We start from the raw sequence: 25,484 nt of genomic DNA on the forward strand, positions 1-25,484 counted from the left end.
ATTTATGTTCTATTCTGAATAAAATATTAGAAGTTGGCACCTCCACATCATTGCATTCAGTTTTTATTCACGATTTGTATAGTGTCCCAACTTTTTTGGAATCCGGTTTGTACATTTTGATTTGACTATGATTATATTTAACCCCAGTTCCTCTGATTCCAATCCAAATACCACCTTATAGTATTTATTTTGCTTATTTAACTGGGATGGTGCAATGTTGTATGGCTTTCTAAATAAATTGAATAATAATTTTTTATTATATGTTCTATTATTTGAAGCAAAGAGTATATACAAATAACAAATAATTACAATTGCCATTCCTTCAACGGAATAGGAAGAAATGCCTCACTTATTTTTTCATTGTCAAGAAACCTGTCAAATAAGTCTATCAAGTCTATAGACATTTAACATTGTTCTCTTTAAGAAATGTACTGTATCACAATTTTAAAGATGTTACTGGGTATTATGAAACAGTACTTATTACATTTTGAAATAAAATAATGTCTTCTAACTTAAATTTAAAACTTTTCAGGAAATAATTAGGTGGGTTTTTTTTTTTTTTTACTTAGCCATGTCATACTAGGGGTCACAAATGCAGTCAGGTATGTCTTAATTTCAGGATGATGGAACAGTTCCAGTTTGCAGGTATGGTTTCAGTATTTTATTTTATCCATGCCATGGTGTTTTTTGGCATATTGTCAGCCAGTCACTATTAGAAAGCTTGGGAACCTAGCGTGATTCCAACTACACGTGATTAGAATGGAAGAGGTCAACACATTCCCATCTTTGTACTTGCTAATATAATGCAACATGCAGTGCAATAAGCTTATTTTAAATTGCACTCAAAGTTGTATGACTTTTTTTTTTTTTTAAATAATTAACATTCTTTTTTTCCTAGAAATACATTCAGAAAATCTTAAGCTCACTTGTCCTTTATTCTGTAGGGCCAACTTAATTAACTTGAATATGCTGGCAGTAAATGCAATCAGTTGGCACAAGAGGTGTATTCTTATCTTAGCATATTGGGTGGCCCAAGAGATAGTTCATATAGTATATTTAGATTAGTGACTAGGTAAAGTCTGACACTTTTCTGACAGCATTGCTTTAGTGAATACAATCCTCTGTTTTTGGAGATGCCCTGAATCTTTCAAGTGCAGTTATGTATGTCAGCAGAAGCTGTCATTGCTAAAATAAATCTCACATGTAAAACTACACAATAAAAACAGGAAAAAGGTGGGCCACATTCCAAAAACAAGGTGCAGATCTTAGCAGTGGCTAAAAATTGCACAGTGCCGTTAGCAGTCTGTCACTTTCTGCTTACAGTTCTAGCAAAAACACCCCACCCCCCATTAAACCCCCAACCCGCCATCCTCTAAACCTTTATGGAATGCTTCCCTGAATGTTTACCTGAACAACCAGAGGAAACAAAAGAACCCTGTCCTCATGGTATAAAAAAGGAAGCAAAAAAAAGAAGTGTTAGTCCTTATTTCTTCAACTGTTACTCTTTGTAGTGTATGCGTTCTCGTCATTTGTGTTAAAAATAACATGGACCAGATTTAATTTTTTTAAATAAAAGTCTGAAACAATGAAAAGTATATTTCACTAATTTTAAGATGTAATAGTTTCTAACATTCTTATGTGAAGGTTCATGTCTATAGCTTATAGTTGTACAGAAGCACTTCCTACACAATTGATTAACATTTTATTCACTATTATTTCACCACTTCTTTCTGTGTTGTTTGCATTTTGTCTATCCATTTTATTAACTTTGCTTATTAGAGTCACTGAAAGCCAAATGGTGTCAATTTCACAAAAAGCATGTACAGGCAAGGAACTAACTATGGATGAAAGACCAATCCATTTTAAGATACTCTCTGAGATACTGGCAGAAACCATCACACCATCTAACCTTGAAACTACACAGAGATACAAAGTGAGGTGTCCAAGAATTAAGCTCATGTTTAGGATGCCCTGAGGCAGCAGAACTATTCCATCTGCCAGAATATCACACTATTTTATTGCCATCTTTAAATGTAGGCACAATTTTGTTTACCCAAAATCAAAAATACAGGACATGTTGAATGGTCCTGGTACAGAAGTGAATCTGATCAGGATACTGAGGAAAGGCAAGTATGACATGCAATCTGAGCTGAAGAATAATAACTCTTTTACACTATATTCCTCCCTCTTCCATTACAATCTACAGTACATGGAAATTATTCAGATCAAATGGAAACATATTGCTGTTACACTGATTAATCACAGTGTATAAAATCAACTTTTTTGATAGCTCTAGCAATTGGGGTCTTTTTGTGTTTATTTTCTTTTTAGCTCGATTTAACATGAAATAATATAGGATCATGAAGTAAAGAAAAATAAAGTGCAGGAGAAATGCTACAGTTCGTCTCATTTAAAAGTACGAATCAACCTATTAATTTATTTTTTAACTATTTTGATTAGTTTATTTTTTCTTAATTATCAATCTATCATCCATAAGTCTCTAAGCCAATGGTAAGTACATAATTGCATGAGGCAGGGGAAAAGAAAGCATCCCATCTCAGTCAGAAAGTGATCAGCTTAGAATTTTACAATTTGTTATATTTTTTAAATGCTTATTGGTCTTAGACAGTATAGATATTACTTAATTGTGTTAAGTTGTTGCTGTAACAATTGTTTTTTGAAATTTGATTTGATAAAGCTAATGCCTATAAAAATATTGATACAAACATACAACATAAGGATATTTGTAATCATCATTTACCAAAAGCCTCTAAACAACCAATTTTATAAAAACCCACTTAGACGTATTAAATTCTTTTAGAAAAGTTTTAATGGCAAGTTTGTGCAACTTGTACTTTTTAAGTAAGCAGTATTATGAAATCAGTTCATGTTCTTGACTATTTAACCAATTGCTGTTCACAGAGCTCTGTGTGCAAGCACATTAATAGAGAGGTGAAGGGAAGGACAAGATGTGGTAGAAAAAAGTGTACAAGCAATAGGGATAACCGCACCCTGGAGAGGATTGTAAAACAAAACCCATTCAAAACTGTGGGGGAGATTCACAAAGAGTGGACTGCAGCTGGAGTCAGTGCTTCAAGAACCACCACCACGCACAGATGTATGCAAGACATGGGTTTCAGCTGTTGCATTCCTTGTGTCGAGCCACTCTTGAACAAGAGACAGCGTCAGAAGCGTCTCGCCTGGGCTAAAGGCAAAACTGCTGCTGAGTGGTCCAAAGTTATGTTCTCTGATGAAAGTAAATTTTGCATTTCCTTTGGAAATCAAGGTCCCAGAGTCAGGAGGAAGAGAGGAGAGGCACAGAATCCACGTTGCTTGAGGTCCAGTGTAAAGTTTCCACAGTCAGTGATGGTTTGGGGTGCCATGTCATCTGCTGGTGTTGGTCCATTGTGTTTTCTGAGGTCCAAGGTCAACGCAGCCATCTACCAGGAAGTTTTAGAGCACTTCATGCTTCCTGCTGCTGACGAACTTTATGGAGATGCAGATTTCATTTTCCAACAGGACCTGGCACCTGCATAAAGTGCCAAAACTACCAGTACCTGGTTTAAGGACCATGGTATCCCTGTTCTTAATTGGCCAGCAAACTTGCCTGACCTTAACCCCATAGAAAATCTATGGGGTATTGTGAAGAGGAAGCTGCAATACGCCAGACCCAACAATTCAGAAGAGCTGAAGGCCGCTATCAGAGCAACATGGGCTCTCATAACACCTGAGCAGTGCCACAGACTGATCGACTCCATGCCACGCCGCATTGCTGCAGTAATCCAGGACAAAGGAGCCCCAACTAAATATTGAGTGCTGTACATGCTCATACTTTTCATATTCATACCTTTCAGCTGGCCAACATTTCTAAAAATCCTTTTTTGCATTGGTCTTAATTTATATTCTAATTTTCCGAGATACTGAATTTGGGATTTTCGTTAGTTGTCAGTTATAATCATCAAAATTAAAAGATATAAACATTTGAAATACATCATTCTGTGCATAATGAATGAATCTAATATACAAGTTTCACTTTTTGAATGGAATTACTGAAATAAATCAACTTTGTCATGATATTCTAATTTTATGACCGGCACCTGTATTAGTCCTGTAGACCAGGGGTCGCCACCTCCTGTCCTTGAGGATCACCGTTGCTGCAGGTTTTCATTTTAACCCTTTTCTTAATGAGTGACCTGTTTTGCTACTAATTAACTTCTTTTTAAATATTTGTAATTGACTTGTTCTTGAAGACTCAGCCCCCTTAATTGTTTCTTTTTCCTTAATTAGCAGCCAAACAATAATGAGATACAAAATGAACCAAAACAACTGGTGTCCATCATACAATATTTGAAAATAAAGAAAGATGAAGGTCTCAGGAATGTTGATCTGCTCAGGACCCCAAAACATTTTAACAGTGCTCTTAGAAAGAGAAAATAAACAGCATCAGAAATGTCTGCCAATGCACCACGAGAGCAGCAACAAGCCACAGAATTAAATAATGATTTTAATTAACAACAAGAATTGGCACCTCATTAACAGCTGATTGGAGTGAAATTGATTGGAGTTTGAGGCCCTGACTTAGTGGGTCTTCTCTTGGCTCCCTCATTTCACATTTCATTTCTGTTTGGGTGCCATTAAAGGAAAGTAATGAAGAAATTCAGAAGAACAATGAAGAAATTTAGGGGAACAAATCTTAAGAAAGCAATTCAATTAAAATTAATTCACAAGAAGGTAATTAACCGAAAACAAACAGGACACTCATTAAAAAAGGGTTATGAAAAAAGGGAATGAAAACCTGTAGCCACGGTGGTCCTCCAGGACTGGAGTTGGCAACCCCTGCTGTGCTGTAGACAAATTGATAAGGTTTCATCTCCATTTAATTAAGGAAGTTAATTGTGACTCATTCACATACCTTCAGCCATACTAAAACAGGAACATTTCCCTACTCAGATTAAAGGTTAAAAAATCTATAAAAAGAGGAGCAATCTGCCTAGCACAAAACATAAGCATCCCTGTAGAAGTCCAGTTCAGATGCTTTCCTAAATTATTGAAAGTGGTGGCAAAGTCTGTGCTGTACAATATTGTTTCTCAGCAGTTATGGCAGCTGCTACATATTCTTCCAAATAAATTTGTTCATAAGTAAAAAAAACAGAAGAAGTTGAATGTGTGACGGACACAATCTTACAAAAATGGATGCAAGAAGTTTTTCTTTCAACTCTTCAAGGTCAAACATCTTTACACTCATTTCTCTCAGTTTCGTAATGTTTCCTCTATTTTTAGTTGTTAGTTGCCTAACAGTTTTTATAAATAGTTTGCATGATTTTGAATTATGTTTATATTTGAGGTCAAGATGACAATGTGATCAAATTGACCAGAAGGTGGCCAGACTCGCATGCACCTGGCAAGCTTCAGAGTCTGTGTGGTAAAGGTGATCATTTGTTTTTTATCTCTTCCAGTTGTGACTTCTATTTGTTGTTTGCATCTGGCTGGATTCTTCCTAAGATTAGCATGGATAAAGTACCTTAATTTAAGCATGAAAAGAATCTGGATGTGCATTTTCTGTATCAGTAATTTTCTTCTCTCATTGTTGGAGAGCACAGCCTACTGTATGATAGAAGATAAAGAGCCTCCTGGAAATCAGGGGAATTTCTCCCAGCAAATATGCATTTAATGATAAGAGATTCTAACTACCAAGAACAACATTTAAAAATATCTGTTGTCTGAGCACTTTTGCTTCTTTTTATATAAGCACATACCTCTACCTAACCTTCAGTGAGTAATTATCTAATTGATCAGCTTATAACAGTGAGTAACTTGGCTGTCCGACCACATCATCTGACACTAGTGAAATTAACTATGTTTCAGTAAAACTGCAGCCATTGCAATTAAAGTAGTCCTTCTTGATCAAATGGGTTTAAGCAGTTCAAACATCTTATTTGGTAAGGGATTTTACACAGAAAGAGACTTGGCAGTGGTAAGCAACACCTCCTTTTCCAATGCTCTGTAAGGATGCCAGCCCTTCTAACTCCTTTCTTTCTCTGCAGTTGGTGAATGCAAAATATCACATATCTTGCTGAGATCAAATAATCGCTTTATGAAAAAGTAGTGTGGTTGAAAGTTAATCAGCATGCTCTTGAATTGATGTAATACATCCTGTTGATCATACATGAGTGCACATAGAAAAAATTATAAAGAACAGAAACAGCAAATGCAAAAATTACTATTAAGAAGAGACATCTATGATACAATGATCTTAGTTCATTGCATACAATTTGCCCTTCCATTTAATTTTGTTTTTATCATTATTATACACCTCATACATATTGTGCTTTTTAGTTTCTTAGCAAGTAACTAAGTGGTAACAGAGTGGTGGCTCTGAGGCTAGGTATCTGCACTTGTAATCGGAAGGTTGCTGGTTCGAACCCCGTAAATGCCAAAAGGGACTCTGCTCTGTTGGGCTCTTGGGTAAGGCCCTTAACCTGCAATTGATGAGCGCTTTGAGTAGTGAGAAGAGCACTATATAAATGCAAAGAATTATTATTATTATTATTATGGACATATTCCTGCAGCACACATAAACCCATCCATTCAGGGCAAAATTTTCATAGGGCAGAATTTTGTGAACCACAATAGATGTAGTCGGTTATATCGGGAGGAGATGGCATCCTGCAATATTTGGTACCCTCCAATCCCGACACCCTCACTAAAAACTGGCCTCCACCCAAAAAAAATTATCTTCAATCTCTAATAATCTATAGCAATTGCCTTCAGTACTCTGTTGTTTGGGAGCAACATCTTTATTTGTTCCCAGGGCAGTAAAAAAGCTAAAATGCATCCATTGAATAAACTGGCATTGAGTGACTCTCAGGTATTAATTCTCTTCCAGTCTAATTATGGAATTGGAATAGAACAGGCTATTGTAAAAGTGTAAAACTACTGAACCATTTCCTGCCATTAGAAAAAAAAAATGTGAACGAGTATGAAAAACAACATAAACATCATCTTTCATAAACGTGAATCCACTTGCCCACATCCACAGGTATGGCTTCTTATACTACTAGCTAAGCAACTCTTTTTTTTTTTCCAGCTCCAATCTATTTTAAGCACATTTTTATAGGTTCACGTTTTTCTGGAGGTCATCAAGTGCTGTCCTCTGGCAGTACAGCAGTGTTATGCATACATGACAATTGCTGGAAAAAATGGTCAAGGTAAGCATAAAGCAATGCATCAAGCAGTTAAACTGCACAATTTATTTCCAAAAAAAGTTGAAACATAGCACATTAAAAAAGTGCATAAGTAAAAAATATAAAAGCTAAATTTTATCTCTTTTTGTTACAAGGCATATAATCATCTTGGCTCAAACCAAGTTTAATTAAACCTTTTGTCTTAATAATTTTACAAGAGCTGCAGTTTACATTTGACATGCATGGCTGAAAAGCAACCCTTTGTAAATTTCCTTTTTGCCAACTTTTATTGTTTTTACTCACCAGTGCACACCTGTATTTTATGTTGTCCTTCCAGCTTGTGCCCTGTGGTAAAATCCTAACTTATAAAAGTTGAGGAAATTCCATTTATGTTTAAGAATGCTTCTTGAAATTATTAGACTTAGTGTGGGGTTAATTGTCAGCTAATTATATGTAAATAACAACACAATTTTTTAGACTAAAAAGCGTAATCTACTGTAAATCCACTTGTATGCAGAAACACATCAAAGGACAGGAGCTAAATTGTTAATTATTACATTACAATTAGAAACAGACCATTACCCTTTCCAGGTTTTATTGCTTTTTTTTACTGAACTGATGAAAAAGGATTTCATCCTACTTCCTGTGCGGTTCTGCAATAATTAGGTTTCTGATTCACCTTTAATACGTCTTAAGTGTAACCAGTAATGGTGCTCATTTGAATTGCCTAATAAAACAGCATCATGGAAACTGCTTCAGGTTTAGCATTTCTCTGTTCCAGTTGCACTTGACTTCTCTTTCAACAACTCTTATTAGTTCTGGTAAAAACCCATCCATCAATCTTCAAGTCAATTTAATCCTGTTCAGTAAGAATAAATCAGTTTAATAAAAGTCATTCATTCTGTGTTTTTCTTTGTTTTAATACATATATGGCAAGTGTAAGCCAACAGGAGAGGTAACAATGTAAAGTCATACAGCAATAAATAGAAGAAATAAGAGAGGAGGAGCAAAAATGCTCACTTGTAAGGGTATGCAAATCTACATGAAAGTCTGGAAAGAAGGGTGCCATAAAGTAGCTGAGGTCCCTGTATGTATGCAGAGAGAGACACACAGACAGAAAGGCAGGCAGGCAGGCAGGCCAAAAGGCCAGTTCTTGACTATTAGGTTGCACCACATATATCCTGCAACCACATTTTAAAGATCAAGGACTAGGAGAACGAGCAGGAGGACAGTCATTTCACTTAGTCTTTGTACACAAAAGTGTTGTAGCTTGTTCATTTAGAGCAAACAGCTTGAAAGTTGCTGAAGACAGCTGGCCCTTTTCTGGAGTACATTGTATTTAATTGGTTAGTAAAACTAGGAGATCCTAGGGGGAGTTATAACCTTTTCTGCTGTATCCAAAGCAGATTACCTCTTACCCTGGAGTAGTTAAAGGTTGGCTGTCAAGAGAAATATGCTGGGTTCATGAATTGAGAGCACATATTAATACACAGAATGTAGCTGAAAGTGCTTTAAAATATGTTTAAGAAATAGGTAACAAGCAAAGAAATTCATATTAAATCAGATAATAATTAATAGCATACAAAAAACAAGTAAGACATTATTAAAAAAGATAGATATATAATATATGTGTATATATATATATATATATATATATATATATATATATATATATATATATATATATATATATATAGATAGATATATATATATATAAACTGCTCAAAAAAATTAAAGGAACACTTTGAAAACACATCAGATCTCAATGGGAAAAAGAAATCCTCCTTGATATCTATACTGATATAGACTGGGTAGTGTGTTAGGAACGAAAGGATGCCACATCGTTTGATGGAAATGAAAATGATCAACCTACAGAGCCCTGAATTCAAAGACGCCCCAAAAATCAGAGTGAAAAAATTATGTGGCAGGCTAGTCTATTTTGCCAAAATTTAATTGCAGCAATTCAAAATTGTACGCAGCACTTTGTATGACCCCTGTGTTCTTGTATACATGCCTGACAACATCGGTGCATGCTTCTAATGAGATGACAGATGGTGTTGTGGGGGATCTCCTCCCAGATCTGGACCAGGGCATCACTGAGCTCCTGGACAGTCTGAAGTGCAACCTGGTGGCATTGGATGGACCAAAACATAATGTCCCAGAGGTGTTCTATTGGATTTGGGTCAGGAAAGTGTGGTGGCCAGTCAATGGTATCAATTCCTTCATCCTCCAGGAACTGCCTGCATACTCTCACCACATGAGGCCAGGAATTGTCCTGCACCAGGAGCCACTGTACCAGCATAGAGTCTGACAATGGGTCCAAGGATTTCATCCTGATACCTAATGGCAGCCAAGGTGCCTTTGTCAAGCCTGTAGCGGTCTGTGTGACCCTCCATGGATATGCCTCCCCAGACAATCATTAACCCACCACCAAACTGCTCATGCTGAATGATGTTACAGGCAGCATAATGTTCTCCATGGCTTCTACAGACCCTTTCACTTCTGTCACATGCTCAGGGTGAACCTGCTCTCATCTGTAAAAAGCACAGGGCACCAGTGGTGCATCTGCCAATTCTGGTATTCTATGGCGAATGCCAATCGAGCTGCATGCTGCTGGGCAGTGAGCTCAGGGCCCATTAGAGGACATGGGGCTCTTGGGTCACCCTCATGAAGTCTTTCTGGTTGTTTGGTCAGAGACATTCACACCAGTGGCCTGCTGGAGGTCATTTTTAGGGCTCTGGCAGTGCTCATCCTGTTCCTCCTTGCCCAAAGGAGCAGATACTGGTCCTGCTGATGGGTTATGGAACTTCTATGGCCCTCTCCAGCTCTCCTAGAGTAACTGCTTGTCTCCTAGAATCTCCTCCATGCCCTTGAGACTGTACAGGGAGACACAGCAAACCTTCTGGCAATGACACGTATTGATGTGCCATCCTGGAGAAGTTGGACTACCTGTGCAAACTCTGTAGGGTCCAGGTATCGCCTCATGCTACCAGTAGTGACACTGACTGTAGCCAAATGCAAAACTAGTGAAGAAACAGTCAGAAAAGATGAGGAGGGAAAAATGTCAGTGGCCTCCACCTGTTAAACCATTTCTGTTTTGGGGGTCATGTCATTGTTGCCCCTCTAGTGCACCTGTTGTTAATTTCATTAACACCACAGCAGCTGAAACTGATTAACAACCCCCTCTGCTACTTAACTGACCAGATTAATATCCCATAAGTTTCATTGACTTTATGCTATAAAAAGTGTTCCTTTAATTCTTTTGAGCAGTATATATATATATATATATATATATATATATATATATATATATATGTGTGTATGTATATATGTACTGTATATGTATGTGTATATATATATATATATATCACTTATTAGTGAGCAGTTGTTTTCACTGTGCAGTTTTCCATGGATTATTTTTTTTGCCATTTATCTTTCTTATGGCAGAGTTATACAATTTAATAGAGGCTAACAAATCTTTAAATGTTGTTTTGGGCTTCTTTGTTATTTCATTAAAAATGTATTTCCTGGTGCTAGAAGGTTTTTTGGAAGGGAAGCTGCTCCTAAAAAGATTGACTACTGTCTCAAGCTTTTCAGTATGGAGAATACAAGTGTGGTTCAATTGAGACATGGAAGCATATCAATAGCTTTGTAACCCTTTCCAGAATGATCTATATAAAATATTTCTTTCTATAGGTGTTCAGGACTTTATTTTAGTCTTCATATCATATGCTTCTTGAATCTAAGTGCTGCCAGCTTCCTTCTTCTGGTAAGGGTCAGAGTTAATCTGATTTATTTTGGTCAGAATTAACATCCGTGTAACCTGCTTCCCCATTTTTATGTGTATATATACACGCATGCATGCACAACTACAACTACTTAGTTTTCTCTCTATACATTAATACTTTCATTTGTTGACAGCAAAGCCTAAGAGTTAGACAATATTGAAGAGCTACAATTAAGAATTCAGAAAGACTTTAGCAATCATCTGAATTGAACCAACACTTGGAAAATGGAGGTCAGTGTAGAGAAGGAGCAAAGTGCTACCTGTAGTTATAAGGAATATTAATTATAAATACAAGATGATTCATACTTACCATTAAAGACCAAACATTGAAAGGATTTAGGTCAGTATTTTTATACAACATTTTCAGCTCCTGGGTATTGTTTAGAACCAATTGCAAAGGAATATCCAACATTAGATTATATTGTAAAGACACTTTCAACTCATAAGATGTTATACTTTACAATTTCATGGATAGGACTGTATGGGTACGCACAAAAATGTGAAAAGGGCATTGCACATCTAGAAGGTATACAGGAGTGAGAAAAAAATATATATCCTGGAATTATAGGAAACTATCTTCTCTAACTGTATTTAATAGTGGAAGCTGTTTGGAACTTGGGGCGGCATGGTGGCGCGGTGGTAGCGCTGCTGCCTCGCAGTTAGGAGAACCGGGTTCGCTTCCCGGATCCTCCCTGCGTGGAGTTTGCATGTTCTCCCCGTGTCTGCGTGGGTTTCCTCCCACAGTCCAAAGATATGCAGGTTAGGTGGATTGGTGATTCTAAATTGTGTGGTTGTGTGTGTGGTTGTGTTTGTATGTGTCCTGCGGTGGGTTGGCACCCTGCCTTGGATTGGTTCCTGCCTTGTGCCCTGGGATTGGCTCCAGCAGACCCCGTGACCCTGTGTTCAGATTCAGCGGGTTGGAAAATGGATGGATGGATGTTTGGAACTTTATCTAGGTGTTTAAAATTCTTCACTAAAGTTGATCCAGCAAATTCCATTCTTCAAATTAGTGAAAGACATATTCAAGGAAAATCAGGAACAATTAGTCTTCCAAGGAAAAGTTAAGAGTTTAAGGGTTAATTTAATAGTTTCCTATATATAAATCCCATATTTTTATGCCAATGTAGAATTTGTTTGAATGCTTTTCACAAAATACTGTCTAGCTGATCCCTTCACTTTCTGCACAATGTATTTATTGTGTTGTAGATTTAATTTTAAATGGACATATTTGCCATTTTTACTCAACACTATGGACTCAGTAACACATACTTAGAAAGTAAAAACCTGTTTTCAGAAAAGGTTTCTAAATTTATTAAAAATCAAAAGCTAAAATGTCTCGTTTATGTTAAGTATTCAGACCATTTGCTTTGAAACTCCTGTTTGCTTTAATTATGGTAAATGGTAAATGGCCTGTATTTGATATAGCGCCTAACTAGAGTTTTGCTTTACAACACAACAGTCATTCACCCATTCACACACACATTCCTGGTGATGATAAGCTACTATGTAGCCACAGCTGCCCTGGGGCACACTGACAGAAGTGAGGCTGCCGAACACTGGCGCCACCAATCCTTCCCACCACCACCAGCAGGCAAGGTAGGTTAAGTGTCTTGCCCAAGGACACAACAGCTGCATTCTCATGCCGGGAGCCAGGATTAATTGCTGGACCACCCGCTCTACCGACTGAGCTACTGCTGCCCCAATTATCCTTGAGATGTGTCTAGAATTTAATTGGAGTCCACCTTTGGGATAATATTTAGCAAGGCTGTGTGTACCTGTGTGTACAGTATAATATCCCACAATTCACACTGCATGTTAGGAGAAAAACCAAGCTATGAAGTCCAAAGAGCTCTCTGTAGACCTGAGTGAGATGACCTAGAGATGAATCTGTCTTAACTGAGTATCCAGGCAAGGAGGTTAGGGAATCCATTCCCGGACGGGTTTATCCATTCCTGTGAATTCGGGAATCCCGCATGTCATTCCCGGGTATCCCAGGCTTCCCGGGATGACACAGTGCATGGGCATCTCACATGTGAACGGTTTTACCCATTTTTAATAAAACTACTGCAGTATGTTGACACCAATAAAAGACTAACCTTATCTACAAGCAGTTCATGCTGTCATATAAGTCCATGTATCTAGTTCAGGGGTGCCCAATGCATCGATCGCGATCGACCGGTAGATCGCAAAGGTAGTGCAGGTAGATTGCATTGCATTCAAAAAAAAATTTTTTAAACATTAGTCTATCATATATCCTCCCTATGGCATTTGCCACTTGATTGACATACAGGGTGGCCAGTCTGACATCTCTTCTCTTCTAACACACTGGTCATCATCCCGCACACATGATCAAACACGCAAGTTACAGCAAAACTCCGGCTGTGATCTAGGTAGCCTTCCAATTTATATTGACTAAAGAAGGGATTTAAAAAACATGTTTGGGGAGGGTATGGGCTTTGTGTAATTAGAAGAGGATGTCACAATCGAAGTGCGTTTTTCTGATCTATCATTGCTATTCCAAAGAAGGAAAATGTGGAAAGGCACTTTCGAGCTGTTCATAAAAACTGCAAAACTGACTTCCTTCTGAAAAGCGATCTGAGAAAGAGAAAAGAGAGGGAACTAAAATGGCCGTTAATCGGACAGCCGTCATTTTTCACACAGCTGAATTCAAAAGCTCCTTGACTGCATTATTCAGCTCTACTTATTTATGCGAGTCAGCCTTTTCCCACATGAAGATTATTGAATCCAAATACTGTAGTGACCATAAATGTATTGAATTGTTATTATGCCATAAAGGTTATTGAGTTATGCAAGGTACGACAACATATATTTTATGTATAAAGTATACTCCGTGTGTGCGTATATATAATGGCTGAAATAGTTTTACTGTCAAATAATGCAAAGAGTATGCGACAAGTGTTTCGCCCTAATTCTGGGCTCATCAGGCATACACACTCACACACTCACTGCACCCCCTCTAGGGAATCGAAGCTCGGACGTCAGCGGTAGAGGCGAATATATATACTTTTTTATGTAGGTAAATCATTTCGACCTGGTTATTTTAAAAGTAGCTCGCAAGCCGAAAAACTGTGGGCACCCCTGATCTAGTTAGTTGCGGTAATAAGACCGTAGAAAGCATAACTTGTCGAGCGTGCGGTCGTCCAGGCGAGAGAGTACTTCGTACAGAGTACTCCAGCTGCTGAGAAAGCACGCTTAGCCTCCACTGAAGTAGGCAGCACAGTCATCAGATACAGATACACTTGTTCTAAACAACGCCCGCGCTTGCCATTGCTGTGAAACACCGCCATTTCAGCTTTTACTGATGCATCCAGTTTCTTGTCATCATTCTGTGATGGCAAGTTTCTTGGAACAGATAATGCGGATGCAACAGACTACGCATTGCAATTTCAAGTTGCTTTTCAAAGCTGTTATCTGACAGACGTCAATGAAGTCTTCAGTTTTCAACTATAACTCTGTTATTTTTTTTATCTATTTTTAGACTTTTACATGCTATATATGCGAACTTGGCCGTTCCCGGGAATGCGGGAATGAAAAATGTCCGGGAATCCCTAGCCAGGGTGTTAACAAAGAACCCAGTGGTCACTGTAATAGAGCTTAAGAAGTCCTCTTCTGAGATGGGAGAACATGTCATAAATACAGTCATCTCAGCAGCACTTCCATGGTTAGGCGTTTATGGTAGAGTGGTTAACTCCTGCTTGTAGTTTGTCAAAAGCAATTTAAAAGACTGAGAGCATGAGAAAAAAGATTAAGTATTCTGATGAGTCAAAAAGTGAACTCATTGGAAACAACTACAAGCACTAGTTTTGGTGAAGACCAGGGACTGGTCATCATCTGTCTAATAAAATCCTTACTGTGAAACATTGTAGTGGCAGCACTATTCTATGGGGCTGCTTCTCAGCAGTAGGGACAGTGACACTGTTGGGAAATGAGGGAAGAATGAATACAACCAAATACAGAGAGGTCTTTGAAGAAAACTTGCTGTGGAGTGCATGCAACCTCAGACTGGGATGACAGTTCAACTTTCATCATGACATTGATCTGGAGCATACAGACGAGACAATGCTGGAGTGGCTTCAGGACAAGAGTCTGAATTGAGTAGCCCAGAGTACAAATCCAAAGAACATGTTTAGATAGACTTGAAAATTACAGTTTACAAATGCTTCCCATTCAATCTAATAGATATTGAGGGGATCTTTTTTGAAGAATTAAATAAACTGAACAAATCCAGTTGTGCAAAACTTGTAGAGACTTACCCATGAAGACCTGAAGCTGTAATTGCTGCCAAATGGGCTTCTACACAGCAAAGGATTAAGGGTCTGAATATCATTCATTCATTCATTTTCCACCACTTATCTATGATCAGGTTGCTGGTGCAAGAGTCTTAGCATTGAGGCCCATATGCACCTTTCACTTACCAGCTTATAATGTTGGGATCCCAAAGTATTCCCAGGCCTTCTTCCCATCAAGCCAAAGGTCTTCCCTGGGTCTCCACCCAGCTAGGTCACACCGATAAAACCTCCACTAGAAGGCATCTGTATCAGATGCCCAAACTACCTCAATTAGCTTCTCTCAATGCAGAGGGTCTGCACCTTTACTCCTAGCCTCTCCTGTTTGTCTACGCTTCTCATTCCATCTCTAATTGAGAGCCCAGCCACAAAGCGGAGAAAGCTTACTTCAGCTGCTTGTACCTGTGATGTTTTCCTTTCATTTATTGCACAGATTTCATGACCACTGGTAAGGGTATGGGACGTAGAACAACTAGTAAATCAAGACCTTTGCCTTCTGGCTCCGCTCCTTCTTCGGATCCATATAGTGACCACTTTTCTGCACTTGCTGCCCCAATCTGTCTGTCAATCTCAATATTCCTTTTCTCTTCACTCCTGAACAAGACTTAACTCACTTACCACTGCAGCCAGTGGACAGGTCAGTAAGTACATCTTTTCCTATTGAGGACCATGGCCTCAGTTTTGGAATTACTGATCCTCATCCCTACCACTTCACACTCTGTTACAAAGCATTCCAATTCATGCTGGAGTTCACAGAACAATGAAGCCAACAGGACCACGTCATTTGAAAAAAGCAGTGACGTACTTCTGAGGCTACCAAACTGGACACCCAGGTTATTGAGTTAAAAATCGCAAATATAAACCTTTAAAATTAAATTTATACAGCACAATGAAGTGTACATTAAGAGAACAACAACATTTATTTATATAGCACATTTTGATACAAAAAAATGTAGCTAAAGTGCTTTACATAATAAAGAATAGAAGAATAAAAGAGACAGTAAGAAAATAAAATAAGTCAACATTAATTAACATAGAATAAGAGTAAGGTCCGATGGCCAGGGTGGACAGAAAAAACAAAAAAAAACTACAGACGGCTGGAGAAAAAAATAAAATCTGTAGGGATTCCAGACCATGAGACCACCCAGTCCCCTCTGGGCATTCTACCTAACATAAATGAAACAGTCCTCTTTGTATTTAGGGTTCTCACGGAAGGACTTGATGATGATGATCACGTAGACTTCTGGTTTTTAGTCCATCAATGCTGGAGCATCATGAAGGGATCTGAATACTCTCAATCTACTGTATATGAAGCCCTGAATTTTTTAGTAGTCATGTCCATATTTGAAAGAGCCCAATGTTTATTACTCTATGTGGCAAATATTTTTTGGAATGTATGACAGATTGCAGAACTTGGATTTTAGGTTGTGGCATGACATAACGTGAAATTGAGTGTTTAATGCCCATGATTTATTACTATATAGAGTATCATTTTGAAAGTTGGAAGTCGGAAATTTGTTTCATGTTAAAAAACTTGCATGTGTTTACCATCAATCTCTTCTTTTTTAGCTGTAATCATATTACTTTACAAATATAAAGAAAGGGAAGCTGTCATTCAACCCCTCTGTCATACAGTGTACAGTACTCACATTAGGCTTCTAAAAATGTGCTCACTGTATACAGGTTAAATAATTTATTGGATAAAAGAAGAGCAGTCAGATGTGTACTTGATAGTACAGATGCAAACTTGTTTTTTTTTTTCTGAATAACAATAGCTATCCAGTAAGCTGTTTGTGCATCTCCGTCTGAATTTGGAATGTTTTTTCTACATACATCAGCAGTACACATTTTTAAGCTTTTCAACCTTACTTTTAGTAGTTCACTGCAGCCAGTGTAATCTGTTTTAAAAAATGTACTAAAGTTGTAAAATTCTTAATTTGTTCTTAGTGGTCAATCTTACTCCTAGTAGTTCACTGCAGCCAGTATAATCTGTTTAAAAACTCTACTTAAGGAAATGCACATAAAATAATCTTTCACCTTTTTACTATTTGCAAACCAAAACTTTAATTTACCATAGTTTAGCAGGTTAAAATCAAGAAAACATACCGAATTACTGTAGCAGTCTGCATGTTCTTTCAAGCTTTTTTCTATGCCCACCTTACAATTTTAACTTAACACGAAAATTAGAGTAAATTGAAAAAGCAGGTCCTAAACTGACATGGGTAACAAGATGAATCATGTCCAACTCTTCTAGGTCCTCTTTGGAAAAGAAGGAAATTCTATTTTCACCTACTTAACTACATCAGTAGCTGGCAAAGTGAAAATCAACAGTCTAGAGTTATACCCTTCCATTTCCTACCTGACTAAATCCAGTTGAGGTTCTTGGGAAACCTATACCTATTCTGGCATTGAGTGCAAGACATGAAATAGCCCAAGGGTAGAGCAGTGTCTGGAATTCATCGCTGAAAACACTCCATACATTTCTGCTATACTTTAAGGCACTCAAGAGCACCAGTTTATTTTATTGTTGGCTTATGCATCCAACAGTAGACCTACTATTGTGTTGTACTGTGTCAGATAGTAAGTGAGCAATTGATGTCATGACTTTACTGCAAACTGTTAGATGTGTACACAACTTCAAATCTAGAATTAAAGATAAAGATACAGATAATTATTGGGATCTCTTACACACGAAAAGTTAATTCCCAGCCATTGTGGCTGGAAAGCATAACAACATTTGCTATTAAAAAGAAAAATACTTCTTATATAATTTAACAACTTCATGTGAATGTTTTAATTGTTCATTGACTATAAGTAAATCATTGTTTCTTAATGATATAAAAGGTTGATTAATGACTTGTGTTCTTAATCTCTACAAGACATTGACCCTTCCATTCATCCATTATCAGACCTACTTAGTCCAGCTGAGGGTCATGGGATGCCTGATCCAGCCTCTGCAGCCTTACATCATTAAATAAAATATTCTTGAATGTTTCATTTTGTTTTAACTTGTGTGTTGTGTTAGGTGAAGGTAATATTTTACAATATCATATTTTTCACTTAGGCCTACAGACCTCTTTCTAATCAATTATCACATTTAAAATGATTTTTTTGTGCATTATCTTTGTAATTTCACATTTGTAAAATTCTGTATTCAAATTTTTATGAAATCTATTTACATTATTATTACTATAATTATTTTAGGAGATATGTCCTCTCACCGGGCTTTGAGAAAGCAGCAACAATTGAACAACCTCCTTTCCATGGTGATTGAGCTGGCCAAACCAGGAAATACTTTAGTTGACTTTTGCAGTGGTGGGGTAATGTATAATTTATCTTTTTAATCAACTATTTCTTGGAATCTCTTTCACACTTCTCAGGGTTCTGTCACATACAAAGTGTGTTCAAGCAGTAGAAAAGTGAACTGATATGGTTGTGTATGATAGAAATCAGCAAATAGATGAAACCCACTAAATAAGCTTTATTGACATGACTGTTTCCTTATGTTTGTAGGGCCATGTGGGAATTGTTCTTGCTTACAAATTACCAGCTTGCCAGGTAAGGAAACACAGTAAATTATCTTTTACCTAAAAAGGGGTTTGACATTGTAAGAAAAAGCACAGACAACTATGAAGTGTTAGGGCACCTGAAAGCAAACCCCATATATTAAAAAAATGTAGGTTATAAGTGCATTGAAAAGGAAAAAAAAATCATGTAGACAAAAGAAAAACATCTCCAAAATAGACTGTTCAAGGTGGTGGAGCTTCTGCTGATTAGGACTTATGGCAGGAAGAGTTAGATTCAGGCAGGCGGACACCAGAAGTAACATCAAGTGTGGTAAAGCCGTCAATTTTTCTGTCTGCAGAGGGAGGAAGAGATAACGTGTTCATGAACACTGCCCTCTTGTGTTCTGGAGGAAAATTGCCATTAATCAAGCCTTTAAACTGTCCCCAATTCGCTGTCCACCTCTCCAACCCTCAGGTACGACTCCAGACACTGGATAAAAGTCCAAGACTTCTTTATTTAATACCAATAATGTGCACAAAGCACCCTCCACACTACTCATAAATTCAATAAACAATAATACTATTCTCTCCTCCTCACCCAGACACTTCGCCCCTCTACCTCCCAGCTCAGCTCCGTCTCAGGGCTTCCCCACAATCCTTTTATACACCCTGACCCGGAGGTGTTCCTGCCCAATCAGTCCACAGTTCCTTATTCCTTCCGAGTCAGGGTAAACAGTCCTTTTCTTCAACCCGGGAGCACGTCGTTCCTTCCTGTCACGTGACCGTGATGTACTCCCGGGTTATAGGGCACATAAGAGCCCACAAGCCCCCCTACAGCGACTCCCGGTGGCCCTCAAGGTATCCAGCAGGGCTGTGTATAAACGCTACATAGTCCATGAGGCCCTGCTGGAACTCGGGGCATGATCTTGCTGTCGGGAGAGCTCCTCCTGGTGGCGTGGGGGTGAGGGCCGGAGCACGAAGCCGGCAGTCCTCCACAGCACACATGTGTTATAATTGGCATGGCAAAAATGTGCAATTGCTTTACAACTAATGTATGAATAATAATTATATTTTTCCAGTAGCTATTGTCATATCAATAATTTGAAAAATAAGAAAGCATCTTGTTTTTTTTTTTTTTAGTGGTGTGAAAAACATTTTTTAGGGTTCTGTATTCCATTTAGATGTCAGTATGTTAAATAAATGATTCATTTATCATAATCTAGACTAATCTAATCTTTACTAGAATATATCTCAAGGAATAAAGATTGTTGAGGTTTAACAATGACTGCTATGTAGGTGATAGAAAGTATAATTTTAGACTGAGTGAGTGGAAATATCTATTTGAAATCCTCCTACTCCAAGTGAAAAGGATGGAAGTTTGAACAACTAAAAATAAACCCCATCTTTGGAATTCTAAGCTTCAATTTTTTATTATCACATTAAAACACTAGTGCATCCACTCATCTTATGACATGAATGTGGATAAGCAAAGTTCTCTACATTTTTTAATATTCAGGTTATTTCTACTGTTGTACAGCTGTCATAGCTAGCCATGACACAGGCAGTAGATTGTTGTCCAGACACCTGGTAAAGGTAATACAATAACTGAACTTGTCAGTAAAAAAAAACTATGAAGCAAACATCCGCATCAGACTATACGGCTTCTTGTTTCTGATATTCAAATTTACCCTTTTGTCAGAAAGGGCTCTCCCAGCTATGCTAGTTGGTACCATTTATTGCTGACATCTGAAAGTATTAGCTGTCCACACATTTCTTGAGCTCAGTAATGTGTTTAAAACAAAAGGTGTCCAGAGTCAGTTCCCATACTTTGGCCAAAAAAGAGGCCACTTGGATCTGCTTTTCCAAAGGAATATTAACTTCAGCTAGAAATGTATATGATTCAGAAAATTGCCAAAACTTGTTGTTGCCCAAAAGTGTTCATAAAAGGTGCACTTACCAAAGGTGAATAAACATGCCCTGCCTCCAAGAAAAAAGTTAGTTTCCCTAAATACCGCATATTTTATCAAATTTTAGGATTTTCGAGGAACCTTGTTCATTTTTATGTATGTGATCTTTGTATCCACATTGCATCTTTAAATTGCCATTACTCAATTTTGAGCCTCTTAACACATTATTACTGAACTATAGTCAGTACCAGGAAGCTGCACTATTGTTTGCTATTGCCTATAGAAACCAGTGTTGACAATTCACTTCTGATTACTAACCCTTCATGCTGTGACATTGTAAAAAGCATACTAACACTCTGGAACACGGTCTTCTTTTAAAACTATGTTCATTTTAGGTTATCCTTATAGAAAACAAGGAAGAGTCTTTAATTAGAGCTAAGAAAAGATGTGATGCGCTTGGACTTAACAATGTTGGATTTATTCAAGCAAATCTGGATTATTTCAAAGGATCCTTTCAAGTTGGGGTAAGTACTTCTTTGAATTTTTATTGTGCTCTTTAAAGGTCATACTGTTCAAGAAAAAACAATTTTTAAAAAGCTCTCTTTTTCTACCAATGCATGAACACATAGGTTATTGACTAGGATTAGAAGATTATTTGCTGACCTTTTGAACAATAAACTAGATTGACATTATAAGCAAACCTATTAATTTGAAAGCATTTAGAATGATGGCTAGTTACATTTGTTTAGTCACTCAAAAATGCAAAGGTGACAGAAGATCATATTTAGCATTTTTCTTCCAAACTTGTCATAGTCAGATAATAGTCACTTACAGTAAAGTTATTGAAAACATCTTTTTTTCTTCTGCATAGGGATTTGGTTCAATTTAAACAAGCTGATTAGTGAAATAGGGAAAAAGGATTTAAATTGCATTAAAGACAGAAATGAAGTGTGCAAAGAGACTAAGGATAAAAGCAAGAATTCACAGGTTATAAAGCTCAGAGAGGTAAGAAAGGCATAAATGTACACAGTATTCTACAATGACACCAACGATCACACCTGAGTTTCTGAAAAAAGGAATACAGAACTCTAACAGTTCATTCTCTGGTTGAAGGATTATAGCCATCTCATCCATTTTATTTGGTAAGGAATGAACATTTGACAGAGTTACTCATGATAAAGATAAGAAAATGCATGTTTTGAAGTGTGCCTTGCGAGCACATTAATGTTTCTTCTTAGTTTCTTTCTCTGAATTGGTTAATTATTGCTTGACTTACATTTGTTGCACAGATCAATAAAATCACTTGACAGATATGCAGTTTTGGCTGTTGCTTAATAATTATATATCATACCAAAATAAGAGACATGTCAATTAAAAGCAAGCAGCAAAAAGAATTGTAAAAACTTGAAAATATTCAGAACAGGAAAAAAATACCCATTAAATACAATTCTGTTAAGGAAAAAAATACAAAAATTAAAAGAAAATATATTAAGCAAATACTGAAAATGGTGGAACCCATTAGTTACTATAAACAGGTGAGCCTCCCAAAAACAATGAATCATAGAGATCAAAGAGCAACTTTAAAATGGAAATACATCCATTCTTAATCAGGCATTGTGCAAGTGAATATAAAGTAATAGTGTTAACTCTGCCCCTGAAGCTGCTAACAAAAAGGCATCATAAGTCAACTGGAAAACCATAGATTGACAATACTTTTATTTTCTTTTGAGGTAAAATAAATGAAAACAACATAATATGAAGTAGACACAACACCATTATTTATAATAACCAATTAAACTAAAGCTGTAAATAAGCACACAATCAGGCACCTGTTGTTTCTAAGACTTTATGAACTTTATGTGCTATAAAAGAAAACCACACTTTTCTAAAGAGGAGCTTATTCATTAATAACAATAGGGTGTTTACTAAGGCATGAAGAAGACTACAACAGCAAGGGGAAATAAAAGTGGGATTAGATGGTATAGAGGCTAAGTACCTGGAAACGAGTGATTATGTGAGTTACTGTTGCGTTTCTGTCATCTCAGACCAGTCTGACCATTCTCTAACCTCTGGCATCAACAAGGCAACTGCTGCTCACTGGATAGTTTTCCGTTTTTGGACCATACTCTGTAAACCCTAGAGATGGTTGTGCATGAAAATTAAAGTAGATTCTGAAATACTCGGAGCAGCCCACCTGGCACCAACAATTATACCACGTTCAAATTCACTTAAATCACCTTTCTTCCTCATTCTGGTGCTCAATTTGAATTTCAGTAGGTCGTCGTGACAATGTCTGCATGCGTAAATGCATTGATTTGCTGCCATGTGATTGGCTGATTAGATATTTGTGTTAACAAGCAGTTGAACAGATGTACCTAATAAAGTATCCGGTGAGTGTATACTGTATATTGTATGAGACTAGAAAAGTGAAATGTGGGCTATTATCATAAATGTGCAATAAAAAAATAGCTTCAGAATTGTCATTGATGGTTTGTTATCATGTGCTCTAATAGTTATTGTGTTTATAATATTCCAAAGGTAAAAAAGTTACATTGTTTAATTATTCCATTGGCTTGTGTACAAAAGCGCTAAATGTGTCTGCTATGTACGTTATTTTCTGTATATTTATACCAAAACTTTATAAGCTGTTTGCATCTGGTATGAAGATTCAAGAGCTTTATGAGTGAATTTTAGCTGGCTGATACAAATACTATTAATCGACTGGGAGGAAGGGAGGATTCTTAATCTTAAAACAGTCTTTACTGTATTACGTCTCATCAAAACACACTTAGACACAAAATGTGACCCTCTTTGTGCATCCATGACTAACTAATCCCTTGTGTTTCACTGGTCTTGCCTCAGCAAGGCACCTGTCTTTTTGCTAACTGGGTTTCCCTTGGCAGCCTCATTGCCAGAAGGTTGCCCCTTTCTAGTAAAGCTTCTTTTAGTCAAGGAAGTGAACCCTGACTCTAAAGCTCAGATATTTTTAATCAGCTGCCTTTTGTTGTCCTGGTTAGTCTTAATCACCCCAATACCTTTGCCATAATTGGTGAAGGGTCACAGTTCAACTCAGAACTAATCAATTTAAATAAAGGTTAACAAACAAAAAATTAAATACAAGGAACAGTCAGTTAAAATACAGATCTATATCTACAACACATTGAATTTAACTTAATAAGTCTGAGAGTAGAGATTAAATTAGAAAATACCTAATGCAAATATGAAAATGAAGAAAACATTTTAACTGTATGAAACTTGTATTCAGACCTAGAGAGAGAGTTTTGAAAAACGGGAGATGTAAAGTGTGATTTATTCAGGGTTGAATAAACCGAATTTGAAATAGTAACTCATCCTAATTTATTTGAAACTTGAAGCATCAGTTAATTTAAACAAGACTAAAGATGGTTCACACTTTCCGCTCTGAACTTTTTCATATTTTATTGTGTTACAGTGTGGAACCATAATTTATTTCACTGATGTGTTTTGCCACTCATCAACATAAAGTACTGTATAATGTCCAAGTAAAAAATACAGACATCCCTCTAAATTAATTAAAAATATATTCTTTAATATATTAAAGAAAGATAGACAGCCTAAGTATACACCCCATGTTTTGACACACCTAAATTACTTCTGAAGTAACTGTCTTTCCTAACACATGTAATTAATTGACCAGAAGAGCACAGATATTTATCATTCTGGGGGACAAACTGTTCCTCAAATACAGACTCCCCGAGTCCATTCATTAATCTTTCTCCTTGACTGAGATAAAACGTGCAGCCGTCTGTATTCCTCACCTATATAAATATTTTAGCAACTGTAAACACTCAGCAGCATTTATTTAAAAATTGAACACTCTGAGTGAAGAGAAACTGTCCTTGTCCATCCTATTTTTTAGTTTTACATTTGGCCATTGAATGGTCTTAGGCTCTGCATGTCAAATGTATCAAGTATCTATTAGTAGATTGCCATAAAAAGTATCAAGTCTGTCAAGTATCTCAATCTCTTTTTATGTACATCAGTCTGCTATAGTTTCCTTGAAGTTGTGCAATTCAGCAAAAATTCAATGGTGCAGACCACACTAAAAATGTGATATCAGTGCAGACCATGTATTAAGTCTGAAGTACTGTTCACCCTAATAACCAGAAAACATTAATGTGTTTTCATAGCATATGCTCTTACATCTGTTTCATTATATGTAAGTCAAAGATATTACTAGAAGCAACATAATACAATTTCTAATTTTTTATCTGCAAGAGATACATTGTACAGAATTACAAAGGATTAGATCCTACAAGTGACAAATGCCTTCAAGCGCCAGCATCACTAAGTCACATGTTTTGGCTATCTCATTTGCTTATGTCATACTGTCTTTTCCTATTTATCAAACACCTTTGAAGCCTTCTCAAAAGCTACCTTTCTAACAGCCCTCCCCAGGTTAACAGAAGAAGGAGCGTCATTGTGCTATGAACAGATTATCATGATAACATTTGGTACTCCACTAGCTCACCTACTTATCTTGATTAGCTGGAATACTTTTCTGTGTAAAGTTTTACATTAAAGAAAAGATCCAAAATTAGAAAAATCTCAATCACTCTGTAGGGTGCTGCTGCAAAGCGTTCAATGCTGGCAGCTCTTTGTATACAGTATATCAGTGCATACACTTGCATTAGGTGCTGATAACCACACTAGTCCTCTTTCTGATTTGAATTAATAATTTAAATGTATTTAATGATATAACTCCATGAATAAAATACAAAGTTAAAAAGTAAAGGAATAATAATCTTATATTA

The 25,484-nt window shown here is 36.9% G+C and overlaps 1 protein-coding gene across 2 annotated transcripts in view; it reads left to right on the plus strand.

Moving 5' to 3' along the window:
* Positions 1 to 25,484, plus strand: part of gstcd (glutathione S-transferase, C-terminal domain containing) — a 131,128-nt gene that overhangs the window by 83,658 nt on the left and 21,986 nt on the right. For both annotated transcript variants that reach the window (XM_039759196.1, XM_039759197.1), the window contains exons 6-8: positions 18,483 to 18,598; positions 18,792 to 18,836; positions 21,087 to 21,215. In XM_039759196.1, the coding sequence (XP_039615130.1) occupies positions 18,483 to 18,598; positions 18,792 to 18,836; positions 21,087 to 21,215 (290 nt within the window). The remainder of the gene's footprint in view (positions 1 to 18,482; positions 18,599 to 18,791; positions 18,837 to 21,086; positions 21,216 to 25,484) is intronic.

The sequence above is a fragment of the Polypterus senegalus genome, chromosome 7 (assembly GCF_016835505.1).
Source record: "Polypterus senegalus isolate Bchr_013 chromosome 7, ASM1683550v1, whole genome shotgun sequence".
Classification (NCBI taxonomy): Eukaryota; Metazoa; Chordata; class Cladistia; order Polypteriformes; family Polypteridae; genus Polypterus; species Polypterus senegalus.